The following is a 26863-nucleotide window of genomic DNA, read 5'->3' as shown; positions in this document are numbered from 1 at the left end:
TCATCTTATTTCCTATGTTTTCATATGGTAGCCTTTGAAATATACCATTTGTTTTTGGGAACAAAAACAAAAGACTGCCAAAGTTCTTGTTATAATTCATAGTTGTTTTCAAGCAAAATAAGCAGTTTAAAAAAAAATAATAATAAAATAAAATAAAAAACTATCTTCTTGAATTATGGCCAAGCAAAACTGATTTTCAAGCAACTTTTGCATAAAAGTACCAGCTTAATTTCAAAGAAAAAGTCTGTATAAGATTCATCTTACAAATACACTATTCCCCCTTCCCTATTACAAAGTTCCTGACAAAGAAAAGAAATACATAATAGTGATTGAATATCAAAATAAACACACAAAAGCAAAAGCAGAAAGAAAAAAGAGAAGGAATTTGAAAGGCAATGAATATTCAAGAAGAAGCATGAGTTGTAATACCATTTGAGTTACAACAATTTGATGCCAAACTATCCAGACGCTATAGGGATGTAAAGGATTTTTACATGATCATAACTTTTTAAACCTTGGATTCAACTGAACTTGTTTCTCAGAATAAGCTTCTGGTAAACAAAATGTGACCAACGTCAAGAATCTTTCGCCGTTCTTTTCCTTTCTTACTTTGCACCATTGCTTCATCAACAAAGGGCATCTGTCGATCCCTATAATAGAATGGGACGTAGGCAACCCCTCTTTTGGCATGTACTTGTGCTTAGGACAGTCTTTGATCCACAATTCTTCAAGAGATCGGAGGCGTTGAAGACCTTTCTTATCTAAAGATTTCATATTTGAAAATCCAAGGACAAGAAGATGAGTTAGACCAGAAGGTAGCAACCCTATGAGAATACCAACAAAGAAAAAAATATGACATGTCGAAAATACCAACAAAATCCCTCATGATCTTCGTAAGCTTCAAGGGAAGTTTTCTATTTTGCATGTCTCCAATGAGAATTTTGGTCAAAGTTTGAATCTTGAATGCTCATCACCTTAAAACATGGGGCCATCTTTGACAAAGAACCAAATAGCCAGAATGCCAATCCAAAGATGTCACCAACAACAATTAGTGGGCTTCAGCAGCATCCATTGCCAGGTATTTGGATTGCAGATGAAGATATCTCAGATCTTCGGGTATCTGTGACAGAGTTTGTGTTACTTTGATGATTTATAACACAAACGACTCTATATAAAGCCATTATGGCAGTTGTCTTTGCACGTACAATTTCAAAAAAGAAACATTGCATTCCACTATCATTACTCCATTGCTGAACAAGGAGGGCAGAGATGCCTCATGAGCTTGATGGTGAATATTATGTAAGGAGGATGATTTTGATATAGGGTAAGCTTCCACATCTTGGAGACGCACTAGAACCTCAAAAGGTCCCTAGCTGACAAAGCGAGATCAGATTTCCATTGCAAACATCATTAAAGGAGGCTTCCATTTTTTTCTTTAACTCAAAAACCCATTCATCAAAATGAATCTTTTCTGTCAATGATATTATACAAAAAAAAAAGTGTCAGTAATAAAATGAACTATCATACATATCTTCTGTCAAAGATATGAATATAGAAAAGACAAAATTATGAACATGTAGCACCTAGCTTAAGCAAAAAGAGACAACCTCTTTATCTTCTTTCTTTTTATAATACCACAACACGTTTGTTGGATAATTTTTGAACTAAATAGAAGAGCAAGTATCTAGTTTCCTAAGAAATTTTCTGATATATCATTATATTTAAGATGTCATCCATCTTAAACCATGCATTAGCCACAAAAAAAATCCTCTGCTTCCAATGATTTCCTTTTCCTTCCCACATAGCAGCTATCGGAAAAAAAAGGTATTGATTGGTAATTCAAAGCCTACACTTCAGGAAATCTAGATGTTCCAAAATTTCCCATGATCTTGATTTAACACCACATAACAAGTTCAATAACTGAGATGTCTGAATCAAAAAATAAATAACAATGCATAAATTGTAGATTAAAACAGAGAAAATCCATACACGTGTATATGCAAGCTAGCCTCTGCTTTGTGTATTCATAACCAAGCTCTTCCATCTCCTGTATTCTGTCAATTAAATATTTTCCATACAATTAACCAATCAAAACAGAAAACAATTAGACAGAGATGAAACAAAGATAGAATTGTAAGAGAGAAAACGTTAGAAAAACAAATGAACCAAATATTTAGAAAATGGATTAATTAGCTAACCTTCAAGCGTTCATGCCTCGCAGGATCATACATTATATTTGCTTCTTGTTATTGTGACCCAAGCTCTTTGATCTCCTGCTGGTTAAAAATAAAAAATAAAATCCATGAAACAGATAGATAGTGATAAAATGAAACAAAATTTTTCAGACAAAGAAAATATTTATAAAGAATTAATATGGAAAAGTCATTACGAGAAGGAAGAGGATTGTATTTATAATAGGCTTATCGAAAAGTGCAATTACCTGAATATGATGTTGCCGCCTTCGAGGTCAGGAAATGGGACTCTTCCGAGGCTTTTGGCTCATTCAATTAATTCTTCGAAATCAATCAATATGTGATCGACGTCAGGAATGTTTCGCCGTTCTTTTCCTTTCTTGCTTTGCCACCGTTTCCTCAACAAAGGGCATCCATCGATCTCTATTATAGAAAGGGAGGTTGGCAACCCTTCTTTTGGCACGTGCTCGAGCTTAGGGCAGAACCAGAGCTTCAATTGTTGAAGAGAGGTGAGGTGTTGAAGCCCTCTCTTGTCCAAAAATTTCATATTTGGAAATCCAGAGATACCAAGATAAGTCAGACAAGAAGGCAGCAACCCTAGCTCTGGAAAGGACACCACATCTTCAGATTTGCCAACGATTATCAAATATCTAAGAGATGGGAGTTTTTGCAAACCCCATCCCATTCGACCGGCAAAGAGTTTTTCACAATTCTCGACTTGAATAGTTCTCAGCTGGTTGGCAGGAAAGCCTCCTTCGGGAAACGACTCAACTCTTGGACAATCGCTTATATGAAAAAACGAAAGAGAAGGCAGGAGTGTATGCATCTTCTCTGGCAATGACCTCAGATTTGGACAATGAGAGACACCAAAAAATGAAAGTTGTGGGGCACGGATTCCTCCTTTCGGAAAAGATACAAAATTAGGGCAATCGAGGATGGCAATATTCAAGGTCACTAAATCACGTCCATGTTGTTCTAAATCTGTCAAAGATTCCATATTCTGACACCCCCGTATTCTTATATGAGAAAGCTTTGGAAAGAAATCTAACGGAAATGACTTGAGGGAATCACAACCGCTCAACTTCAACCTTTCAAGGGATGAAAAGTGCAAGTGTGTTGGGAGCTCGAACTTCATACATTCGCTGATTTGTAACCGTTGAAGACAGTTGTTGGAGGCCACCATTCCATTGGCAAGGGACTCAAGTGCGTCAAATCCTCCAATTACGAGGCTTTCCAATTTAGTTGGCAATTCTTTTAACAGAACCTCATTACAATCTCTTAGCTCCAATTCGTGTAAAGCAGGAGCCTTTGGGAGTGATGCCACTAGTTGCGGACAATTACGAATCTCAAGTTTGGTTAAAGAAGGAAGATGGACGGGCAACCCTCCTGTTAATTTAGGACAGTAATAAACATAAAGCTCTTCAAGTTGAGGGAAAGCTTCACCTTCGTTTTTGATCCCGAAAGAAGACCATTCCTCCCACTTCAACATTTGCTTGAAGCTTAAAACTTTTAAGGCTCCAAATGGCTTAATTGATGAAGAATCACCGCCATAAAACTCATAATCCACTTTAACAACTCCTTCAAACCCAAAAACATAGAGGTTCTGCAAAGAGGGTAGCTGCCCAAGTGGTGGCAAGTTGGGACAATGTTTACAATTGTTTAGGTGAAGGGACACTATATTAGAGAATGAATGATGCCCAACCCAATCTGGAAGACTTTTAGCACCATAGTCGTTGATAGTGAGACTTTTCAAGTTACTATGGGGCCGAATATTGTCAAGTACAGATCTTTGACACTCTGAAATATTAGTACCCAATCCATTCCATTCCAACTCCAACTCCTCAAGGTACTTCCTATCTTTCAAGCATGCTTTTAGAGCATCCATAGGAGATACGACGCTTTGAAGCTCTGAAATAGATAACTTTCCCCGAAGATTTGCAAGTTTCCCCAACTCTTCAATGCATGCCCCACTATGTTTGTTGATGATAAATTTACTTAAAGTTTGTAGACATTTTAGTCTACCCAGCTGCATTGGCATCTCCTTTATGGCAGTTCCGACAATATCAAGATGACGTAAGTTAGTGAGTTTCCACATATCTCTTGGTAATACAGCAATACCATAACAAAATGATAAGTTCAATGTTTGCAAATTACACAACTTACATATGGAATCAGGTAACCTTTTAATTGCAGTGAAAGAAATGTTCAAGTAACGTAAATGCTTGATTTTGCCAATTGATTCAGGCAACTCAGTCATATTTTGGTAATGGGATAGAGAGAGCACTCGCAAGCATCTTAGTTTTGGCAATAAATCAAGTGGTACTCTTTTACTTAAGTAAAAGCCAAGATAATCATAGTCTCGTGATAACTCCAATGCTAAGAATGTGTGCAATCGAGTAGCCTCACAAAGAACCTCAAACTTCTTAAAGTTATCATAGTTTCTTCTCAAATGTGAGAAATGGCGAGTCTCGTTCATAGTTTCAGGAGAATGGTCAATATGCAATCTAAAGGTAAATTTCCCAGATACGAATTTGGCCAAGTCGTTGACGAGATCATGCATTACAAAACCTGATTTATTGTCACTTGATTGTTCCAACAATGATCTTGATGCCAAGTCAAGGAAGTAATCTTCACCAACCTCTTCCATTTTCTTGTTTATAGTTTCTTTTAAGAAACCTTCTGCCATCCATAATAAGACTACTTCATCTTTTTTTAAAACATAATCTTTGGGAAATATTGAACAGTAAGCAAAACATTGTTTTAGATGTGATGGAAGATATTTATAACTTAATCTTAGAGCTGGAAGAATATTTTTTTTGCCAATTGGTGAATCCCATGCTTCGCTCTTCAATATTTTCTCCCACTCATCAACGCTTAGTTTAGATCGCAGGAGACTCCCAATTGCCTTGGCTGCTAAAGGTAGACCTTCACACTTTTTCACAATTTGTCTACCTATTACTTCTAGCTGTGAACGTGCATCAAAGTTGCCATCGTGGAATGCATGTTTTTCAAATAGTAACCAACAATCGTCTTCCAATAATGGCTTTAGACGATCAGTTGAAACAGCACGCATGATCGAGGCAACACTATTATTGCGTGTTGTTACAATGACTCTACTTCCTCGTGCCCCAGATCTAAATGGACTACTTAAGACCTCCCAATCAGCATAATTCTCATTCCATACGTCATCTAAAACAAGTATGAATTTATTCCCCATCAACTTATCCTGTAGTGTAACTTGAAGTAGATTTAGATCCTTCGTATCACAAGTTGATGAAGTCACTGCCTCTAGAACTGTTTTAGTTACCCTGAACACGTCAAACTCATCCGAAACACATACCCATGCCTTAAAGTCAAAATGCTCATTCACCCTCTTGTCCTTGTATACAAGCTGGGCAAGGGTGGTCTTGCCAATTCCCCCCATGCCCACTATGGGAATAACGCACAGATTTTCATTGCCAGTTGCATCGTCAGAGAGCAACAAGCTTATTATTTTTTCCTTATCACCATCCCTACCAAAAATACCAGATTCTTCTACCAAAGAAGTCGTGGGGAATCTTTTTGATGATTCTCCTCCAACACCTTCTTTCAGACCTAGAACATCTTTTTGTTTTGCTAGATATTCTAGTTTGCCAAGTAGCTCTGCTATCTTTGGCTCTATGACCTTGACAAAATGACCAAGGAAAGTAGAGATGGATTTACGTAGCTTACTTGAAGTGGTTTGAAATTCAGCGTCCAACTTACGTTTCAAGGCTTCAGTGGCTATCTCATCCAAGACGTCTTCAGCCTCATAGACAGCATCTTTCGACTCCTCCAGCCACTCTTTCACAGCAGGCTTTGTAAGCTGTTTTTCCTCCGCGTCTTCAACCAGTGCATTCACGGACAGCAATGCTATCTTCAACTTGTGTAAGAGACGTTCATTGAGTTTTCTTCCTTGAAAGATGTCAGCAAACTCGCGGGATGCCATTCGCTCAAAAAAGGCTTGGAGAAAGGGAGAGAGAAGTATGCCTGCAACCTCAGCCATGTTTTTTCTTTGCAAATCCAAGGAAATGAAGGAAGATGAGTGTAGCAAACGGGAGAGCAAAAAGAGATTGCAATGAAAGAACGAAAGAAAATGAAGGAAATGGAGGAAGATGATTGCAAGAAACAGCAGAGCAAAAAGAGAGATATTGAAAGGTATAATATGTGTTGCTTTGTAAGCCAAAAGAAGGCATACGGGAATCAGCCAATGGGAGTGATGGACCCACACGGCTCATGGATGAAGTTTGAATGACGAGAGGCACTCGCGGCAGCTTTGGATTCCGTTGGTCAATTGAATGTGGTGGACTCCACACCACGTGATCAAAGAAAACGGAAAGTAGGAATCTGATGATGTTTTAACGCCACCATCTCCATTATTGGAAAAGGAAAACTTGGAAGGTGGTCAGAAGAGCCCAAGTGACCTGAACCAAGTGGGACCACCGACCTTTCACCATCAAATTCTCAATCAGTGGGTTGACCGAGGATTTTTTTTCACTTTCCCCACCACTCATGCCTCCCACTCACTCTTTCTATTTTATTTTATTTATTTTCTTTGTCTCCCATTATCCCACTCTCTCTCCTTCTTTCTTTCTTTGTTTTTCTTTTCTTCTTCCCTCGCCTTCCCACGCACACCCTCCTCGTTACAAAAAATTAAAGATTTCGAAGATTTCATGATGTGTCTACAGTATCTTAATTTTCAAAACGTCATCCAATTGTGACATGTTAATATTTAATTAATGACGTGTAAACAGTGACAAATCACTTTTTTGGTTTTTTTTTTCTTTTTTAAAATTTAATTCATGACATGTGAATGTTATTTTCAAAAAAAAAAAAAAAGTGAAGTGAAATGTGAACATTGACACATCACTAATTAGTGATGTATGAATTGATTTTTTTTATTTTTTTTTTCCTTTCTTGTTTAAAATTCAATTAGTGGCGTGTGTACGTTCACATGTCACTAATTGAATTTTTTTTTTTTTTTTAATTTTTTCTTTCTTCTTTAAAAGAACTCAACGAAAATTTTAAAATTAAATTAGTGAATTAGTGACATGTGAACAATAACACGTCATTAATTTAAATTTTAAATTTTTTTCATTGAGTTCTTTCTTCTTTAAAAAAATTTGGGGAAACTTCAGTTTTGTTCCTTGAACTTTTAGCCGATTTGATAAACATTCCCTGAACTTTCAAATCTCACACTTTGGACCCCTAAACTTTCAATTTCTATTACTTTGAACCTCTCTGTTAGTTTTCAACGTTAAACTCAAATGGTTTGACTTTGTATGCCCATTATTCCCTCACGTTAAAACTACATCATTTTGGGCTCCAAACTTCAGCACCCATCCAGCCCAAAACGATACTGTTTTGAGCGTTAAAATTATATTTTTTTTTCTTTAAAAAAAAAAACGAAAAAGAAAAGGCAAAATATGAAAAGAATTTAAAAAATAAAAATAAATAAAAATCGGGGTGGCTGGTATGGGAGTGGCCGAAACCACCCTCAAGCCATTGAGGGTGGTCCGGCCACCCCCAAAAGCCCAAAACCCATTTCTTTTTTTCTTTTTTTTTTTTTGGCCTTTTGGTGGTGGTCGGACCACCCCTTGGCCATGGGGATGGGTTGGTCCGGCCACCCCATTTTGGCCAAGGGGTGGCCAATTTTTCTTTTTTTTTTTTTTTTTTTTTTTAATATTTTTCCTTTTTTTAAAAAAAAAAAAACAAAAAAATAATTTTAATGCTCAAAACGATGTCGTTTTGGGTTGGGGGGTGGGTGCTATAGTTTTTGAACAATTTTGGAATTTCAACTGGGCTGAGTGAGGGTGTAATGGGCATAAAATGTCAAACCGTTTGAGTTTAATGTTGAAAACTAGGAGTGGACAGATTAATCGTTTAACCGACCGTCTACCAACTTCGACCGAACCGATATTAACCGTAACCGTTTAATCGATATTCTTATCAGTTAAAAATTTTGTACCGAAATTCTTATCGATACAGTCCGGTCCGGTTAACCATTTGTTATTAGTTAACCGTTTTAACCGATAAGAATTGGTACAGGGAAGGCTAGTAACAAAACCAGTCTAATTTAGTTGGTAGGGCATTAAGCATTAGGCTCAGATCCTCATGGTCTTGGGTTCGAGCCCCTATGGTGGCCACTCTTTATTAACAAAACTCTTAACATTAAGCAAAATTCCTAAATAATTTCAAACACCAAATAACTTGTGAGAAAAGATATGAAAGTGAGTAAACTTTCCAATGACAAAACCTTCTCTATGAGAAGCATTAATATTATAGGGCTGGCAAAATGGGTAATCGGGTAGACCCGATTAGGACCCGTTAAGACCCGCGACCCGATTACCCGAAACACGAACACGACCCATTTAGCTAAACGGGTTATCGGGTCTGACACGATTATAACACGAAAAATATCCGGGTAACCCGACACGACCCGCTTAACCCGTTTAGCATAACCGGGTCATATCGGGTAGACACGACACGACCCGTCACGACCCAACCCGACCCGTTTTTTTTTTTTAAAAAAAAAAAAAAACCTTAATCAAAATTGGAAAAAATAATTTAATAAAGGGATCTCTTAGGCCAAAGAACTAGTCAAATTTATCCTAACCATCCAAGAAGAATAAAAATTTTTAAAAGAGAATGTTTTAATATATAAATAATGATTTAAAAGATAATGTTTTAATATATAGACCCACATAGAAAAAGTAACGGAAAAACAAGGAATAGGCCAGTGAAGTGAAAACTGTGAAGTTGTGAAGTGAAGAGTGAAATGAAGCCGTGAGTGAGTCAGTAAGTGTTAGGGTTAACTTAGTTAGAACTTAGACATAGGTTTTTTTATAAAAAAAATATAATAATAATAATAATAAAAATAATAAAAAATTAAATGGGTCTGGCGAGTCACCCGAGACCCGCCAGACCCGATTGACCCGCCAGACCCATTTATTAAACATGTATGGCGGGTCGACCCGCCAGACAAGAATTTAATCGTGTCTTAATCGGGTAGACCCGATTAAGACCCGAACCCGATAAGCCTAAACCCAATACCTGTTAACTTCGTCTCGTATTCGTGTCGGGTTCCCGGGTCGTGTCAAAATTGTTAGCCCTAATTAATAACAGATATAACTCATTATCTTTCTTATATATAGGAAACCAAAAGTGGTTTCTTATACATTATTTTAATGTAAATATTTCTCTTTCATTTATCATTTTTCATTTTTTTATGTTTTACTGGAGATTGTGTTGAAATTTTGTAAAAAATTGGAGAGTAAGTATGTAACTTATATTTTGTAAAAAAATAATATTTTAATAATATATAAAAAAATAATAAAAACTATTGTGAAATATATTTAAATAAAAAAGTAAAAAGTAATTTTGTTTCTTAAACTTAGAAAAAATTAAAGAGAAATTACTCCTCGTGCTTAGAAAATAAAATAGAATTTGAAAAGCCTGCATACCTTCTTTAACCTTCCAAATCCAGCCCTCCTCTCTCTCTTCTTTCTTCCTCTTCTTTTCTCTTCTCCCTCTCTCTTTCTCGGTTCTCCGTCCTCTCTCTCTCCCTTTCCTCTTCTCTGTTTCTTTCTTTTCTTTTTCTTTTCTTTTTATCTGATGGGACAGTGTTTGATAAGAAAACAAACACAGGTTTCGGTGGGGGTGAGGGTGACTCATCCTCCACCACCCGTCAGGCAAACATTTTTTTTTTTTTTTTTTAATACTATAAATGAAAATTACCCAAAAGTCCCTAAATTTTCGAGATATTACATCATTGCAAAATACATTCGTTTGTGCGTAATACGTCTCATCTTCTTTTATTCCGGCTCAACATCTTTTAAATAAAATACAAGATAAATAGAAACAGAATATTCAACACCTCCTAAATAAACCCGACATTAGCTTAAAACGTTACAAAACTATAAGATAACTCTAGTAGTCTTCAGGTTGTTCTCTATGTAGAGGAATGGGATGAATAAGTAATGATAATACGCTGTCCTTAATTTCACGATCTTCAATACCATACACATCTCCGTGCTGGTACATACACTGAGACATCCTTGCAAGGTTCATTGCAATTTCAATAAATATCTGAGAGGGGAGAACTCGCAGTTCATTCCTTATTCATCTTTTTCCACGTTTCACTAATCAAAAACCTTATGTACTCACACGCATTTTCTTCGCTTGCACCAGTTTCATTCATGTAACACTAGATTGATTTTGGAACATCATCTCTCTCTAACTCATCCTAAGTTTTAAAATACACATATATTCAGTAGCGGAGCCATGTTAGCTTTTGGAAGTGCCGAGTTTTAAAACACATATATTCCACGTTAGCCTAAAGGTTTTTAAAAAACAAAATTTTTTTTGTCCATTTGCCGCATGCTCCTCCAAACAGCGGCAGAGCCACGTTAGCCTCTGGGGTGCCGTGGTTTTACAAAAACAAAATTCTGTTCTTTTTATTAACCCAACGTAACCCACGGCACCCTCGCAATAAAAAAAAAAAATTCTTTTTACCTATCCAAGACACGCTGACACGGCACCCCAGGCCCCAAAACTCTCTCTCTTTCTTTCTTTCTATCTCAGTTCTGACGCGCGTCAGTTTTTCTTTCATTTCCTTTTGTTTTTTACTCTTTCTTCCACGTTCTTGTTCCCCATTTTCTATTTTTTTATTCTTTCTTTTCTCATTCTTGTTTTTTTCTTCTTTGTACTCTTTCTAATTTCTCACATGCTCCCATTTGTCCATTTGCCGCATGCCCCTCCAAGCTATTAAAAAAAAAAAAAAGTTAAATATTTTTATCGGATTTTTTTATTTTTTTATTTTTTTTTAGATTTTATTTTTATTACAGGAGGTCCATATAGTTTGATAATAGACCAAATTAATCATTCTATTAGTTGACCGTTAGTTGACATAACATAAGTCCATGTAGACCAATCAAATGTTGACACGTGGCATCTACTTAAATTTTTTTTAAAATTAAAAAAAAAAAGTATTTAAAAAAATAAAAATAAAATTGGGGGTGGCTGAACCACCCCCTTAGCCATTTGGGACGAACCACCCCCTTTGGCCATGCCACCCCCATCTAGCCGGATGGGGGTGGCCGAAACCACCCCCTAGGCTCCATGGGGGTGGCCGAGCGACCCCCAGTGGGTATTGAGGGTCGCTCGGCCAACCCCTTGGAGCTAAGGGGGTGGCTCGGCCACCCCCATCCGGCTAGATGGGGGTGGCCATGGCCAAAGGCCACCCCCAAATGGCCAAGAGCCACCTCCAATTTTTTTTTTTTTTTTTTTTTTTTTTTTTTTTAAAAAAAAAAAAAAAATTAAGTAAGTGCTACGTGTCAACATTTGATTGGTTCACATAGACTTTTATTAAGTTAACTAACAGAATGACTAATTTAGTCTATTATCAAACCACAGTGACCTCATGTGATAAAAATGAAACCCTATGTGAGAAAAAATAAAATAACGAAACCATGGGGGTATTTAATATTTAACCACTAAAAAAAATTTGTTTATTTTTTCCTGCCTTTCTCACGCTTTTCTCTCCCTTTCTCTTCTCCCTCTCTCTCCCTCAATCCCTCTCAAACGCTCTCTCTCTCTCTCTCACAGTGCTCTCACAGATGCTCCAACTCGACTACTCCAACTTCAAGCCAAGGGCTGGAGATCTTATATCAGGTGAGTTTTGCATCATTTGTTCCATTAAAATTGATTTATGATTAATTTTATGCATTTAACCTGATTTTTTTTCCCTTGATGAAATAAGAGCACCCAATAATTGTTTATAATTTGAATGTGTGTCATGTCTTTTTCGGGCAGAAAATAGGTGGTCAGGAACTGATTGGGGGCCTGGATTTTTACCAATGACACTAAGGTATCCCAATATTTCTGGTCCCCTTCTTTATTGGCATTTTTTTTTTTTTTTTTTTTTTTCATTTCATGGGTGGTCATGAACTGAGAAGTATGATTTTTGTGTTTTAGAGTGTAAGAATTTGGTTACTATTTTTATTCTTGAAGTGTTATAATGTTGTTGTTGTGTTATGATATTGTTTAGCCTCTTTAGGCTTTGATCAAATTCAGAGAATAATACATGTTAGTGGCACCCATTATAAATAGTTGAATTTGTTCTGCAACTTTGATGTCTCTTACAAGGTTTTGATTTAACTTAAAAATTTTAGGTTCATCCATCATGTTAAAGTTTAAAACTATTGATTCATTCTTCAAAATGAAAGAAGCCGACATTTTGGAAAGTAATACACCGTTGAATTTTAATGCCGAAACTTCAAATTCCAATGAGCGTCATCTTAAATCTCCAATGGTTTGAAGATGAATAATATCATTTTGAATCTCTAATTAAAAATTAAAAAAAAAAATTAAAAATTAAAAAATTAGTCTATTCAGCGACACCTGCAACATGAATTGGCTGGCTCCGCCACTACATATATTAATACGAGGATGTTAGGCAATGTTGATGTTAACTATTCAAAAGCATTCTTGATGAAACCCTTTGGTTTGCATACCTTAGATGTTCCAAGATCATCTACAAGTCGTAAAATCATTGATGACCAACGAATTATGCTGGGGTACTCTTCCAAGCAATCCAAAGCTTCCTTTGTTATTGGATTTGTGACTAAAAAATAAGCATGTACTAGTATAACTGGTTTAAGGAACTAATTATATATATACCAGCATATATGGCAAAAAATTAAAAATAATTACATAACAGATTGGATTTGGAAATCAAAGGTAGATTAAGCTGTCTCAATTGGTGAAATACTCAAAAAAGGTAACATTTCGATTTTCTCTTTGCATACAACTATCTTATTTGAAAAGAAAAATCCCTCTTGACCCTCACAACTTCACAAGCTTCATGGAAAGTTTTCCATTTTCTTCTCTCCGAAGAGAAGGCAGAAGTTTATATGTCTTTTCTTGCGGTGACCAGACTTTTGGGGTCTAAGACGAGAAGTTTAAGTGGAACATTTTTTTAAAAATTTAAATGTCAATTAAATAATATTTAATTTTTTTAAAAAAATTATTCTTCTCGCTTTTTGTGATGCAAAATTACTTATTAAGTTTTTCTAACATCTTATTTCAATTGATAGTATGGCTAATCCGGCCATTTAATCTTTGTCAATAAAGTCCCTAAGGGGTAGTTCATATTGGCTGATCGAGGATCACGCCTGATGAAATAAAGGTCACTGGTTCAAATCTTTCAATTTCACCCCCTTTGTGTGGACATGCAAAATAATAATAATAATAATAATTCTCAATCAAATAAGCGATACATGCATTAAGAAAAGACATAATTTAGAGAAATGGGGCTAGTTGGCTGTTGGGACTTGGGATCATAATTTATTGCTAACTAACTTTTTTTTTTTGAGATGTCCGCACAAGAGGGGAGAGGAGGATTCGAACTAGTGACCTCCGCTTCATTAGGCGTGGTCCCAGCCGATTGATCTACTCCACAATGATGAGGATTTTATTTAAGAATGACTTTAATATTAATATATTATTTGATTTCCTTATTTAATGCTATCAATTTTTTTGAAGACTTATTTCAAGAATGGAATGTTGGAGATTTAAGCTACAGTATACAGTATATATATATATATATATATATATTGAAGGGGATTTAAGCTACAATTAATAATTCAAAAACATCTCTTAAATAAATACAACCCCAAATCTAGGGTGTCAATGCGGGCGGTTAAAAATCGCCCGCTAACCGCTAACCGCCTAACCGCTTAACCGCATTAACCGCTAACCGCCTAACCGCTTAACCGCATTAACCGCTAACCGCCTAACCGCTATAACCTCCTAGCGGTTAGCGGTTATTGGGTCTACTAACCGTAACCGCTAACCGCCTTTTTATATAATATATTTTTATAATTATAATTATAAAAATATTTATACATATAACATAATCATTTGATCATTAAATCACAATTTGAGTATTAATATACTATCACTATAATTTATATGATTATATCACATGATCAATTGATCATTAAATCATTTGATTATATAATAATAAATTATACACATATAATATGACATAATTCATAAGTATACAAATTCATACAAATACAACAATTAAATATTTAGAGACTTATTTCCAATGTATGTTATAAACTTATAATTCTATATATGTTATAAGTTTATATAAGTCTACATATGCATATGAATACTATAAATGTATAATATCAATACTTAATCATATGATTTTATGACAATTCAAATACTTTATTCAAAACTTCAAGTGAATCATATTGTTGATGTAAAATGATAATATGATTTGTATAATATCAAATTAAGTAATTGACATTGGATTAAACAATGACCAAGGTGTTACTTATAAACAAAATTTAAGTATTAATGTATTATCATTATAATTTTAGTAATTTATATATTGTCACTATAATTGATATGATTATATCACATGATGAGTTGATCATTAAATCATATGATTATATAATAATAAATAATACATATATAATATGACATAACTCATAAGTCATAAGTCTACAAATTAATCATATGATTCATGTACAATGATAATCACAATTGATTCAATTGAATTAAATAATATATTACTTATAACTACAATTTAATTAAAGTATTATTAGATACTTTAGGAATTTAGGATTTAGGAGTTTAAACATTACTATTTACCATTAGATATTAAGTTCAATTCAAAGAAAAAAGATTATAAGTAAATATGATAATAATTTAAATAATTAATCATATGATATAATTTAATGAGATTATATGATTATATAATATCAAATTATGTGTATATGCTTGTGCCTTAATATTATTATGTTTAAGTTTATAACTTTTCTTCTTTGGATGTCTATAGGATTTGCTAGAGGACCAAATGAGAGGATTGATGAAGTTTTAATGTTTTATTTGAACTTATTTTATATGCTTTGTGTTGAACTTTTTTTATATGTTGTGACAGTTGTCTGAATTCTGAATTTTTTTTTATATGTTGTGTAGAATTTTTTTTTTTATATGTTGTGTTGATTTTTTTTTTTTTAAAAAAAAGTTAACCGGTTATGATTTAATATTTAACGAAATTTTTTTAAAGTACAAGTAAATGTAAATTTTGGGTCAAATATTTTTTATTTTTCAATATGGGCTCTTTTTATTGCAATTGGGCTCAAGAAGACACTAAAAATACAAAAAAAAAAAAATATATATATATATATATATACAAAAAATACAAAAAAAAAAAGGGTAAAAAAAGCCCAAAAAGGCCCAAAAAAAGCTCAATTTTGAAAAAGCGGTTAGCGGGCAGTTATCTATTTCATTAACCGCTAACCGGCGGTTAACCGCTAACCTAACGGTTAGCGGTTGCGGTTAGTGAAATTTACTAACCGCTAAGGCGGTTACGGTTAGCGGTTATTGCCAATAACCGCTAACCGTAACCGCCTTGACGCCCCTACCCAAATCCCTAAAAGATGACAACAACTAACTATCACCAAATACATCACTACAATTCATAAATATTGAAATATAATAAATTTACCTACGGTTCTTGCTCTGCTTCCCAAGCCTAACTAAAGGCTCTAAGCTCCAACTCGATCTAATACATGCTAAACTATAGGACAAATAAATGTCCAACAGATGGAAAGATAGCAACTGTGTAAGCCCTTATGAAAGACTAAAAAAGAATTTAAATGATACCATGCCCTTTAGAAAGTCTTCACAAAAATGTTTTATCATGAATGCCCAACGGCCGTGAAATAAAATGGAGCGTGACTTATGATAATTTCACTTAGGCATAAAAACATTGAATATAAATCATAATGTCTTTGCACATTATTATCACATCATATTCTCATTTTAAGATCAATCCTACCCTTCTAATTTTTTTTTTTTTTAATGAAAGCACAAAAACATTATGGAGAAATATATTAATAGACTTTGTTTTAAAATCCATATGTATTTTTTCAAAAGAATTTTTTTACTTTAAAATAATACCCTACATTGGACCTCGACGAGCCAAACAAAAGAAATTAAGAACTAAGTACATTGACCTTGTTCACTCCTAGGATTCATTGTGATAACAAACATATGATTCAAAAACATGAATCCTAGGTAAACTGATGCACTATGTTTATATTTGTGCTGGAATTATGTGCTGAAATATAGCCACAACTATACTTGGACCTTGAACACTCTTTATTAGGTGCTGGAATGTGTTTGTAATTGTTTGTATTTGATGCTAGCATCAGTAGCTCCAGCTTATTGCTACAGTGTATAGCCTTTTGTGTTCTTTTGTAATACAAAATTGCTAGAGTTGAAAAAATGATTGATAAAAAAACTAACAAAATGCAAGGCAAATATGGAGAGTCAATTTGCTCAATTTCGGTTTGTGCCAAACTAATGAGAAGATGTACCAAGCTGCCTTACTTTTTGTTATTTTTCTTATTCTATTTTATATTTTTATGCTAATGATTTTCAACGGTACTTGTGTTAGTAAGATGATATTAGGAATTGAACCTTTTCATGTAGCCTTGAGAGTACAAAATTTAAGATTTTTTTTTTTTTTTTTTTTTTTTTTTTTTTTTTTTTAAGTGGCTACTATATTAGGACGTGACTATAGCCTATTCGCTGAAAACTAATGACATGAAGAATGTAAACGGTGGAAATTGCAGGCGCTTTCTCAAGTCGGATTGAACCATAACCTAACTCAACCATATTATGACATCAATAAAACCCAAAATAGTTTACATTAATCAGTCATGATGATTTTCATTGCTAGAGTCAAACTAATGCCCTGGTGTTTACTTAACTACATAAAAATTGACTCAAAGCCATTGAACGAACTCCCTTAATAGTTAGTGTCTCCTTTTGATATGTGACGGGATTGTTAATTGCCAATGCAAAATTTAAAGGTTCCTCCTAGTGTATGCTTGATAATCAAATGGGGTGCTATTATTTGACCAAATAGAATCAAAGTAGATTCATTATTGCTTCAACATCATTTCTGTAGTCATTTGAGCAATGGCATATATAGGCAACTACTCTATGCTATTGCTCTCTGTAGTCCAGCACAGTTGCTCAGGGGCTAAGGAAGAGCTGAAAACTTTCCTCAAAATCCACAACAATAAGCAATAAATACAACAAATCAACAATCTGCCAACTCCAATCCTTGATCCATGGCTGATTCAAAATTTTTTTAGTAAAAACTCTAAGCGATCTGGAAAGAGATGAACATAAACAGCCAAGATCATAAGTACACTGGGTATGTATAAAAGGCTCCCAAAAAAATTACTAGTGAATTTCATCTGATCTATAAAATCTAAGGAGGATCACAAAGGATGCAGCCAAGCATCCACTCATACAAAGATCAGGCTTCCTCCAAACTAGTTTTGCCTCATCTTATTTCCTATGTTTTCAAATGGTAGCCTTTGCAAATTGCAATATACCATTTGTTTTTGGGAACAAAAACAAAAGACTGCCAAAGTTCAAGGTTACCACCACACTATTCATCTCATTTTTTTAAAAAAATCAACATCCAAACATTCACACTTTTTATATCACATCATTCACTTTTTATTATTATTTAAATAAAAAAATCACTACAAAACAAAATTTTCTACTTTTCAATACCACTTTTTTACTTTTCTATTCCAATCATTATTTTTATATTTTATTTTTTAATTTTTTAAATGTGAACAGTGCGTCGGGAAAGGCCTTATTGTTTAACAAACAAGGCCCTTGTTATAATTCATAGTAGTTTTCAAGCAAAATAAGCAGTTTAAAAAAAAAAATTTCTTGAATTATGGCCAAGCAAAACTGATTTTCAAGCAAGTTTTGCATAAAAGTACCAGCTTAATTTCAAAGGAAAAGTCTGTATTAGATTCATCTTACAAATACACTATTCCCCCTTCCCTGATTAAAAAGTTCCTGACAAGAAAAGAAATACATAATAGTGATTGAATATCAAAATAAACACACAAAAGCAAAAGCAAAAAGAAAAAGGAGAAGGAATTTGGAAGGCAATTAATATTCAAGAAGCATGAGTTGTAATACCATTTGAGTTGCACCAATTTGATGCCAAACTATCCAGACGCTACAGGAATGTAAAGGATTTTTACATGAACATAACTTTTTAAACCTTGGATTCAACTGAACTTGTTTCTCAGAATAAGCTTCTGACATACCTGCAACTCTTTTTAGAATCAACAAAATGTGACCAGCAAGGAACTTTTCTGTCAGTCTGCCATTGTTGTTCCGACACTGTTTTGGTGTAAGCTGAAAAATTGAGATGTGCAAGTTTCCACAAGTTGTCAAAGTAGACCTCTACCTTCTTTGTAATTCTTGGACAACCACCAAGATAAATACCAAAACTTCCTTCACCTATAACCATTCAATAAAAAGGACACCTTGTAACATGTGGCAATGACAAACCAACATGCAGAAACAATTTGAAGCAAATTAACAGATATATATATATATATATATATATATATATATATATATATATATGATTTAATGATTGTTCTTAATCTGCTGCTTTGCCCATTCTTCTCTTTCCAGGTTCTCACTCTCACCTCTTTATCCAAATTACATGCTACTAATTGAATACCTCGTAATATGGGGAATGAGGGAAGATTTCTAGTATCTATCATTTCTAGTTACAGAAACAACAATGGTTTTTCTGTTCTTCTTACAAAGTAATTGATATGGAACAGGAGAGAGATGAAGGCAGACTAAAGAAAGCACCAAGGATTTCTCATACTTTTCCATCACCATTGCCATATTAGGGAGGATCGTGCCTTCGGTTCTGATGGATCACTTCAATCATTAGTCCTTTTCTTCAGAGACCTTCTCTCCATGGCCTGCATCATCTTTAGCAGTATCAGAATCGAAATAGTGAACCATGCTTCCATATTCTTCCATTACATTTGGCTCATCAACTAGTAGATGAATTCCACACTTCTTCACTTTAGCCGCTTTCCGAAGTTTGATAGACAATTCAATTTCATCTCCACTTTCCATCTCAATTTCATTGCTTATGAGTGGCGTCTGGTATAGAAAGACATGATCTTCACAAGTGACAGGACCGGGAAAGAGTGTTGGCCAAAGAGTGTGGTCGTAGCCTCTAGTTTTGTTATTGATTATCACATGAGGATCAAGACCACCCATCTTATTGTATTCTGAGTTGGCTGAATAAACAGCACAAACAAGCAACCGGAGGATTTGACCATTTGAAATTGAAGGTACATGGAAGGATATCGAAGACCCAATTCTCTGATGGCTGAACCAATTTGGAACCTCACTACCGGGGAGGCAAATGACACGATACTGATCATCACGCATGGATGATGAACACTATTCAAAAAAAAAAATGCTCACATCATAAAATGAGAGAAGGAGGGGGAGGGGGAGAGGGAGAGAGAGAAAGAGAGAGCGAGAGAGAGAGAGAAAGGAACCTGGAGATGACTCCTAAAATCATATGCTAGCTTGTTACACCCCTCCGTGTGAATGATTGAAGTAAATTCCAAATTCTCCAAGCCTTGAATCTCAATCAATTTATGGCAATTACGAAGGTTAAAAAATTGTGAACTTTTATGGTTCGGCAAAATTGAGAGTCTTTCCACTGATGTGCAGCCACTTGCATCCAAGACACCTACACTTGGAGGGAGTCCTGAAATTGATTGAAGAGTTGTACACTCACCCAACCACAAAAAGTACAATTTAGGAAGGTTACTGATGCAATCAGGTAGGTTATGAAAATTGTTTCTTGATAAATCCAAATTCCGTAGTGAAGATAAACTCCCAAGATCAGCAGGAATTCCATCTTCAGACAAATTGCGATCAGGGAGATCTAGTGTTGTCAAAGAACGTAATCCAGAAATGGACGCTGGCAGCAAACTTATTGGGTTCAAGCTTTGTGGTGACATCCATGATGAGAGAAGTGAAAACCAAGATTTTGAGGACTGTTCTTTACATCCAGATAATAATAGAGTTTTAAGATTCTTCAAAAAAACAAAGGAGGATGGTAGTTGCTTAATAGCAGTTCCGTCTGCAAGCAGTTGCGTTAAAGCCATCATATTTCCTAATTCCTCTGGTAACTTGTCAAGTTTTAAACAACCAGACAAGTTAAGAGTTTCAAGGGATTTTAAATTCGAAATGCTTTTTGGAAGATTCCTGAGGTTCTTACATCCTTCTAAATTTAGCAAAACAAGTCTTTTCAAATTTCCAATAGACTCATGAACCTGAACCAAGCTTATGCAACCTTCAAATATTAATATCTCCAATTGTGGCACTTGAGAGAAGTCTGGTGATTTGGTGAGATATTTTGAATTGCTGAGATTAAGGACCTTCAACTTGTTGAGTATCTATGAAAAAAATAAAAACAAAAAGAAAGGAAAAGTTCTTGTTAATTTTAGCATTAAGAGAGAGAGAGAGAGAGAGAGAGAGAGAGTAAGGGAGGGGGGGACTTCACATACACCCTCGAAGTATAAGCAGTTTTGCAATCATAACCTTGAAATTTAAAAAATTTCAATGTCAGTATCTCATGTTTCTACCCCTTTTAATTTCACCCATTTTTTTGTTAAATGCCTAAAATGCCCCTTATTTGAAGAAAAAAAAAACAAATAAAGTGAAAATTCTAGTGACCTACGATTGGTCGTGGGTCAATACAAGGTATTTTTGAATTTCACTTCTTATATATATATATATATATGGGGCATTTTGGGCATTTTTAACAAAAAAATGGATGAAGTTAAAAGAGGATGAAACATGGGATACCAACATTGCAAATTTTTACACTTCAAGGGTAGGATTGCGAAACTACTTATACTTCCGGGGACGTAAGTAAAGTTTCCCCCTAAAAAAAAAAATTGTAAGATTTGTTATACCTTCTTCTTCTCCCAAACTTGTTTGACATTACTATGTTGCATGTCAAGAATAACAAGGTTCTCTAGATGAAAATTCTGTGGTAGAAATTCCAAAGGACAGTTATGCCAACAAAGCCATCTTAACTCTTTAGAGAGATGCTCATAGGATCCTGTGAGATGTACAGCATTGATTTGGAGCAATCTCAAATTCTTCATATTTGTAAATGCTTCTGTTTTCAAATTTACATATTCAAGTACAGAGAGACTTAAGATGAGAGCCTCCACAGTTTCCGATCCCTAGCAAAATAGACAGTTGGATTAGCAATGCATAGCCTCATCTTGTGTACAGCTAGAACAACTTTGAACTAGAGTAGGCCTATATATCCTCATCATTATTTTATTTTATTTATAAAAAAATAATAATAATATTAAAAAAAAAAAAAAACACTAAATTGATTCAAACATTATTATAATTGCTTAAAACATGATGCATACCTTTTAAATATTATTAAACATCAGTTATTGGCTTGATTTAGAGAAGATTTGGATTTCAATTTATTCGATTACGAGTTATATTGATATATTATTCAACTATGATGCACGATTGGCAAAAAGGCAGAATGCTCATATATACCTATATAAGACATGTATCATGTGTTTGTGTATATGAATTTGTTTATATATAAAAAATGAACAAGCCTCTTACCGTATGTTTGAGTAATACATTTAAGACATCCTCGCGAAGCCACAACCTACTACGCTTTCCTGGCAAATTAGGTGACTTTTCACGAATAATCTCCCTTCCCATATCTCGAATAAGATCATGCATTCTCAACTTATTCTTGCAATCGATTGCCACAAGGGATCTCTGAGCGAGAATATTAATACCAATAACTGGAAAAGAACCACATCCATCAAGTATTTTGATGACATATTCTTTATCCATACCAACAAAGAAACATGCAATATCAAGAAATATGTCCTTTATACTATCATCTAGTGATTTCAAACTTATTCGAAGTATTTCTTGAATTTGGTGGTGAGGAATTTTTTGTAGTTTTTCCAATTCGCTTTTCCATTCATCAACGTTTCTTCCTAATAAAAAAGAACCCAAAACTTCAAGAGCTAATGGAAGTCCTCCGCAATATTTCACTGCACCAATTGAAAGCTCCAAGTAATCTTCTTTTGGATGGCTCATGTTGAAGGCATTCAAATTGAAAAGTTGAAGAGACTCCTCCTCTCCCAATTCTTCAACCTTATATTTTCCATGTACTCCAAGTTTAGTTAGTATATGTTCATCTCTAGTTGTTGCAATGACTCTACTTCCCGGACCAAACCATTCTGAGTTTCCAACTAATGCGTGTAATTGTTCCATGTCATCCACGTCATCAAGAACAACAAGAACTCTTTTTCCATGAATTCTTTTCTTAATCAAATTGATGCCTCGATCAACATTGTCAATCTTCAAATTTCTCATTTTTAATATATCATAAAGAAGTTGTTCTTGTAACCGAACTAAACCATTAGGCTGTTCTGAAATTTCTTTAATGTTTAAAAGACAACTACTTCCTTCAAATCTATAACATATTTGATTATAGACAGCTTTTGCTATGGTTGTTTTCCCTATTCCACCCATCCCGTAAAGGCCTACAATGCGAATGTCACTTATTCCAAGATTTAACAAATCTTTAACCCGATTAACACGATAATTTATTCCTGTTGGGTGTCTGGCAACATTCAAGCCAATGGGTTCCAATTCATAGGAAACATGTTCAACAATCTTCTCAATGAAGCTTGATTCATACCTGATCATTATATCAAAGGAAAATAAAACACTAAAATAAGCACAAAGAAAGAAAAAGAAGAAAGAAATTATGAGTCATTAGCATCAAAAGGATGTTGTCATCTCAATCATTTGAGACTAATATGTCATGGCAAGCAATTAAGTGCTATCAAATTTACTACGAATTTTTTCTTTTTAATATGTCAGGGCAACAATCTTCTCCATGAGACATTCTTTTTTTCCTTTTCGTGAACATAGCCATTAACTATTTCATGCAAAGTATGGTTAAAGTATCATCCTCTCATGTGTGCAACAATTTATTGAAAGGAAAAAAAATCATATTTAGTCCCTAGGTTTTCGTCTTATTTTGATCTTTCCAATTTTAACAATTAAGTTCTTAGGTTTTGTTCAAATTTTAAATAGGTATGTATGTCACTTAAGTGTTAAAGTTAACGGTTTGCCATATGCCATGTGTATCTCATTTGACATGTTAGTGTCCACGTCAAGATGCCAATATCAACGCCACATTAGTAGGTGCCACATCATCAATACAAAAACAAAACAAAACACCACGTGAAAGCTTAACCCTCTAAAACCATAGTCCTTTAGCATTTCCACCACTATTACGGCCGGTAGAGGGTTTGTTTCCCAGGTTTCTAGTTAACTTTCGTCTTCCTATTTAGGGTTCATCTTTGTATATTACCTGTGCACTAGGGTTACGCCCCCTGCGCTTTATTAATGAAATGAAATTACTTATAAAAAAAAATAATAATAAATAAATAAAAAGGTTTCCAGTTAACTCCAATTCCACTCACAGAACCCATTGAAAGTACAACAAATAGCAACAAGAGAAGCCCAGCAAAACCCACACCTTTCAATAACCCAAATTCCCTTGATTCACCAATATACAACATAGATTTTTAATCAATTTTACACATCTAATTGCATATCCCTCGCTAGCAAGCCAACAAAAAAAAATGGTACTTAGATAGGTCCGAAGCAATGGCACATAAACTGAACCAAAGCCAATTTCTTTTTAGCCTTCATAGCTGTCCAAACTAACATGTTTCCTCTCCCTACTCAATTACTTTCTGTATAACCCTGACCTCTCTTACCCCCGGCCAGGGCCGTCACCGTCCTATGCTTTCCCTTTCATAATTTTCCAAGTTAACGAAATTATTGGCAACCAAAATTTGGTAGAGCAAGCTACAGAACAACAATCCTAAATAGGCTATATTGCTCTCTACCTCTCTCTCTGACAGTTGCTGAATAAAACCAACTCTGGTTTCCAACCCCCTGTGTTAAAGCCAACCCTTAGCTTCAAATTCACTATCTTATCATAAAACCCACATAGCTTTTTAGTTGTTTTTCAGCCTCCAAAAATCTACATTGTATATTGGTGAAGGGATTATGGGGTTGTTGAAAGTTGTGAATTTTGCTGGGATTTCTTGTTGCCATGTTGTTGCTATTTGTTGTACTTAGAAGGCCATCCTATACTTCATAATTCTAGAATCAAGATATCTCTATACTAGTAGAGTGGGCACGAAACAGAAAACGATACTAATTTTTTTTTTTTTTTTATTCACTTTTCACATAAATTTAAAAGAAAAGAACAGGACAAAAACATATTAAAAAAATAAGCATGAAAAAGCAAAAGGGACCATAGCATAATACCCATTTTCAAGACTCTCAAGATTCCAGCCGGAACAATTTGCAGCTTCAGTAAGAGCTACTCTCCACCTCTGCACTCTCCCAATATCGGTCTGAAACCGCTCTTCATGCCCAGCAAATGCTTCGGCAAAAGTTCCTGCCTGTTTTCGGACATCGGAGGGGTCCACGTGATAAAATATGGGAAGAAGAGTGTGGCCTATGGTATTTCTACACTGCACGATCTCCACAAGTTCATCAAGGCACCACCGGGAAGAAGCATAGCCTTTGGAGAAAACCACAATGGAAATCCTCGATCCACGAATCGCATTGAGTAGTTCGGTAGAGATGGTCTTTCCTCTTCGAAGCTCCTCATCGTCTCGGAAGGTATGAATTCCGACTCGCAACAAGGCGGAGTAGAGGTGATCCGTAAAGTTCTTGCGGGTGTCTTCACCTCTGAAACTCAGGAAGACGTCGTAATTCCAATGGGGTCTGGAAAAGGAGGAGGTACTTGTGGAGGTCGAGTTTGATTGTACTGAGAAAAAAAAAAACAAACCAAAAAAAAAAAAGAGAGACAAATCCTGTGAGCTAACGGGCCAAAAGCTGAAAAATGAGAAAGTGAAAATGAAAATTTTCCATCTGTCTCTCAAATGGGTCTCTCTGTTTCTCTTTCTTCCTGAATCCAGAGAATTTGAAGATGAAGAAGACTCCAGTATATTATGGCTCACAGTCGGAAAAAAACATTAAAAAAATCTCAATCCAAAAAATAATAATAATAAACGTATTAGAAAATATTTGAGCACAAATCTGCAGTAAAACAGAGTACCGTCTTTGTTTGGATCTTCGACGACGAGAATCTTGCGAGCCTGGTTTCGGTCTTGGGATTCTGGCTCCAGCTTCCGCTTCAAGCTTGGTCTCGCAATGGCGGTTTGGCTCTCGTGGCGATCCATGGGTGTTAGAGTGAGAAATGTGCGGAGAGAGAGATAGAGAGATTTAGTTGAGTGGGCGGGGAAGAGGAAGAGAGAGACTGGAAATGGTAGAAGGGAATGGACAAAAGAAAAAGAGAGAATTTTCTTGCTTTCACAGCTTTTTTCCACTTTCTGTCCATCAATAGAAGATTATTAAGCAAGAAATCACAGAGAAAACTAAAGTTGAAAACAGGGTTGACCACCAATTTTAAAATAATTCAGAAAAAACGGTTGCAAATTGCAATTAACAAAAGACTGACTCCGCGTGGATCAGGATCTCTCAGTGGAACTCATTTTCTCTAATCTCAGTTCTCAGATGAATCTAAGGTTCAAAATATTTCAATCTCAAAACTCAAACATAAATACAATTGTACAGGATTCTATACCAAATTTAAACTAAAAAATTAATTAATTAATTATTTATTTTAAAAATAAAATAAAAACAAAAACCAAGGGGCGGCTTTGCCCAAAGCTACCCATCTGAGGTGGACACACAACCAATCCCTCGGCACGGCCACCCCCATGGCCTTCTGGGGGTGGGCGCGTCACCCCTAAATCTGCTGGGGGTGGTCGTGCATGGCCTTCGAGGGGTGGCACAAGGCCACTCCTTGGCCACCATGGGGTGGCCGGATAGCCACCCCCATAGCCTAGGGGTGGCCTCACGCCACACCAGCCACCCATGGGATGGCCGGCGACCGCGGCGAGCCGCCCCATGGGACAACTTGTAATAATAATCAGGTGTGTTAAGTTTGTTTTTGAGTTTTGTATTCCTAAATATTTTTAGACCTTTGGATAACTAGGATCTAAAAAAATGAGATTCTCCAATTTTCCATTATTTTATTGTGTTGCATGCATGTTTGCTCGGCTACGCGTGCCTTTAAGAGCAATTAAAATAGATTATTATAAAGAAGAAAAAAAAGATTATTATTTTGATTTATGGGTAAGACGAGACAGAATCTAATATTTTAATTTTTATGGTCAACATTATATTTCATGTGTTTTTTTTTTTTTTCATTTAAATAATGGAAATGGGTTACATGGATGAATAACAATAAAAGGGTGAACACTCTAACCAACATAGCCCAAATAAAAAAGACAGTACAAACAAACACAAAGACAGTAAGTAATGGCTTCATACATGATTCCAAAAGAACCCTAAATGAGCTGGGCTTCCTCTAAAGGCCCTACAATGTGATAATATTACAACAAAATGACTCAATAAAGAGCCACAAGTGATAAAAGCAACAATCACCATGAAATGGTTGTTGCAAGAGAGGTATTGTCGAAAACCATAATGGAGTCGTTAATGAAGAACAAACACCAGCTACAAAAATATTCTCCATCGGATCAGACCAAATAAGAACAAGGAGATAGCAACCCACAAAAAACAAAGAGTGCAAAAAA

At 35.1% G+C, this 26863-nt stretch overlaps 1 protein-coding gene and 1 pseudogene across 5 annotated transcripts; both read right to left on the bottom strand.

Annotated features, from left to right (window-relative positions):
- Window positions 1-678: 678 nt before the first annotated feature.
- On the bottom strand, window positions 679-6315 carry LOC132173652 (putative disease resistance RPP13-like protein 1 pseudogene; annotated as a pseudogene). 3 transcript variants are annotated; one of them, XR_015911625.1, is made up of 6 exons: window positions 2441-6315; window positions 2199-2273; window positions 1990-2054; window positions 1206-1471; window positions 875-1120; window positions 679-761 (listed from the first exon to the last, which is right to left on the bottom strand). The product of XR_015911625.1 is annotated as a putative disease resistance RPP13-like protein 1 pseudogene, transcript variant X2 (transcript). The 3 variants fall into 3 exon arrangements; XR_015911624.1 differs by having other exon boundaries at window positions 975-1120; XR_015911626.1 differs by lacking the exons at window positions 679-761; window positions 875-1120; window positions 1206-1471; window positions 1990-2054 and having other exon boundaries at window positions 2227-2276.
- Window positions 6316-18222: 11907 nt separating this feature from the next.
- Window positions 18223-25625, bottom strand: LOC132173650 (disease resistance protein RPV1). Of its 2 annotated transcripts, XR_009439332.2 has the most exons (7): window positions 25318-25625; window positions 24519-25026; window positions 21768-22866; window positions 21083-21358; window positions 19652-20560; window positions 18958-19550; window positions 18223-18575 (listed from the first exon to the last, which is right to left on the bottom strand). XR_009439332.2 is itself a non-coding variant. In XM_059585207.2 (6 exons), the coding sequence occupies exons 1-6, from the start codon at window positions 25439-25441 to the stop codon at window positions 19023-19025; spliced, it is 3444 nt and encodes a 1147-aa protein (XP_059441190.2). In that variant the 5' UTR covers window positions 25442-25625; the 3' UTR covers window positions 18223-19022. The 2 variants fall into 2 exon arrangements, 1 of the variants encoding a protein (XP_059441190.2); XM_059585207.2 differs by having other exon boundaries at window positions 18223-19550.
- Window positions 25626-26863: the final 1238 nt, after the last annotated feature.

This window comes from Corylus avellana, chromosome 3, assembly GCF_965113065.1.
Source record: "Corylus avellana chromosome 3, dhCorAvel1.hap1.2, whole genome shotgun sequence".
In the NCBI taxonomy this organism is placed as follows: domain Eukaryota; kingdom Viridiplantae; phylum Streptophyta; class Magnoliopsida; order Fagales; family Betulaceae; genus Corylus; species Corylus avellana.
Note: the sequence above shows the minus strand (reverse complement) of the source record. Positions and strands in the feature narration are given on the sequence as shown.

Coding starts and splice junctions, on each gene's coding strand:
- LOC132173650 (XM_059585207.2), bottom strand. CDS start 25,441: ATGGATCGCCACGAGAGCCAAACCGCCATTGCGAGACCAAGCTTGAAG. Junction 21,359..21,767: donor ATGTATTACTCAAACATACG/GTAAGAGGCTTG, acceptor CTATTTTGCTAG/GGATCGGAAACTGTGGAGGC. Junction 20,561..21,082: donor AAGTTTGGGAGAAGAAGAAG/GTATAACAAATC, acceptor TTTTTTTCATAG/ATACTCAACAAGTTGAAGGT.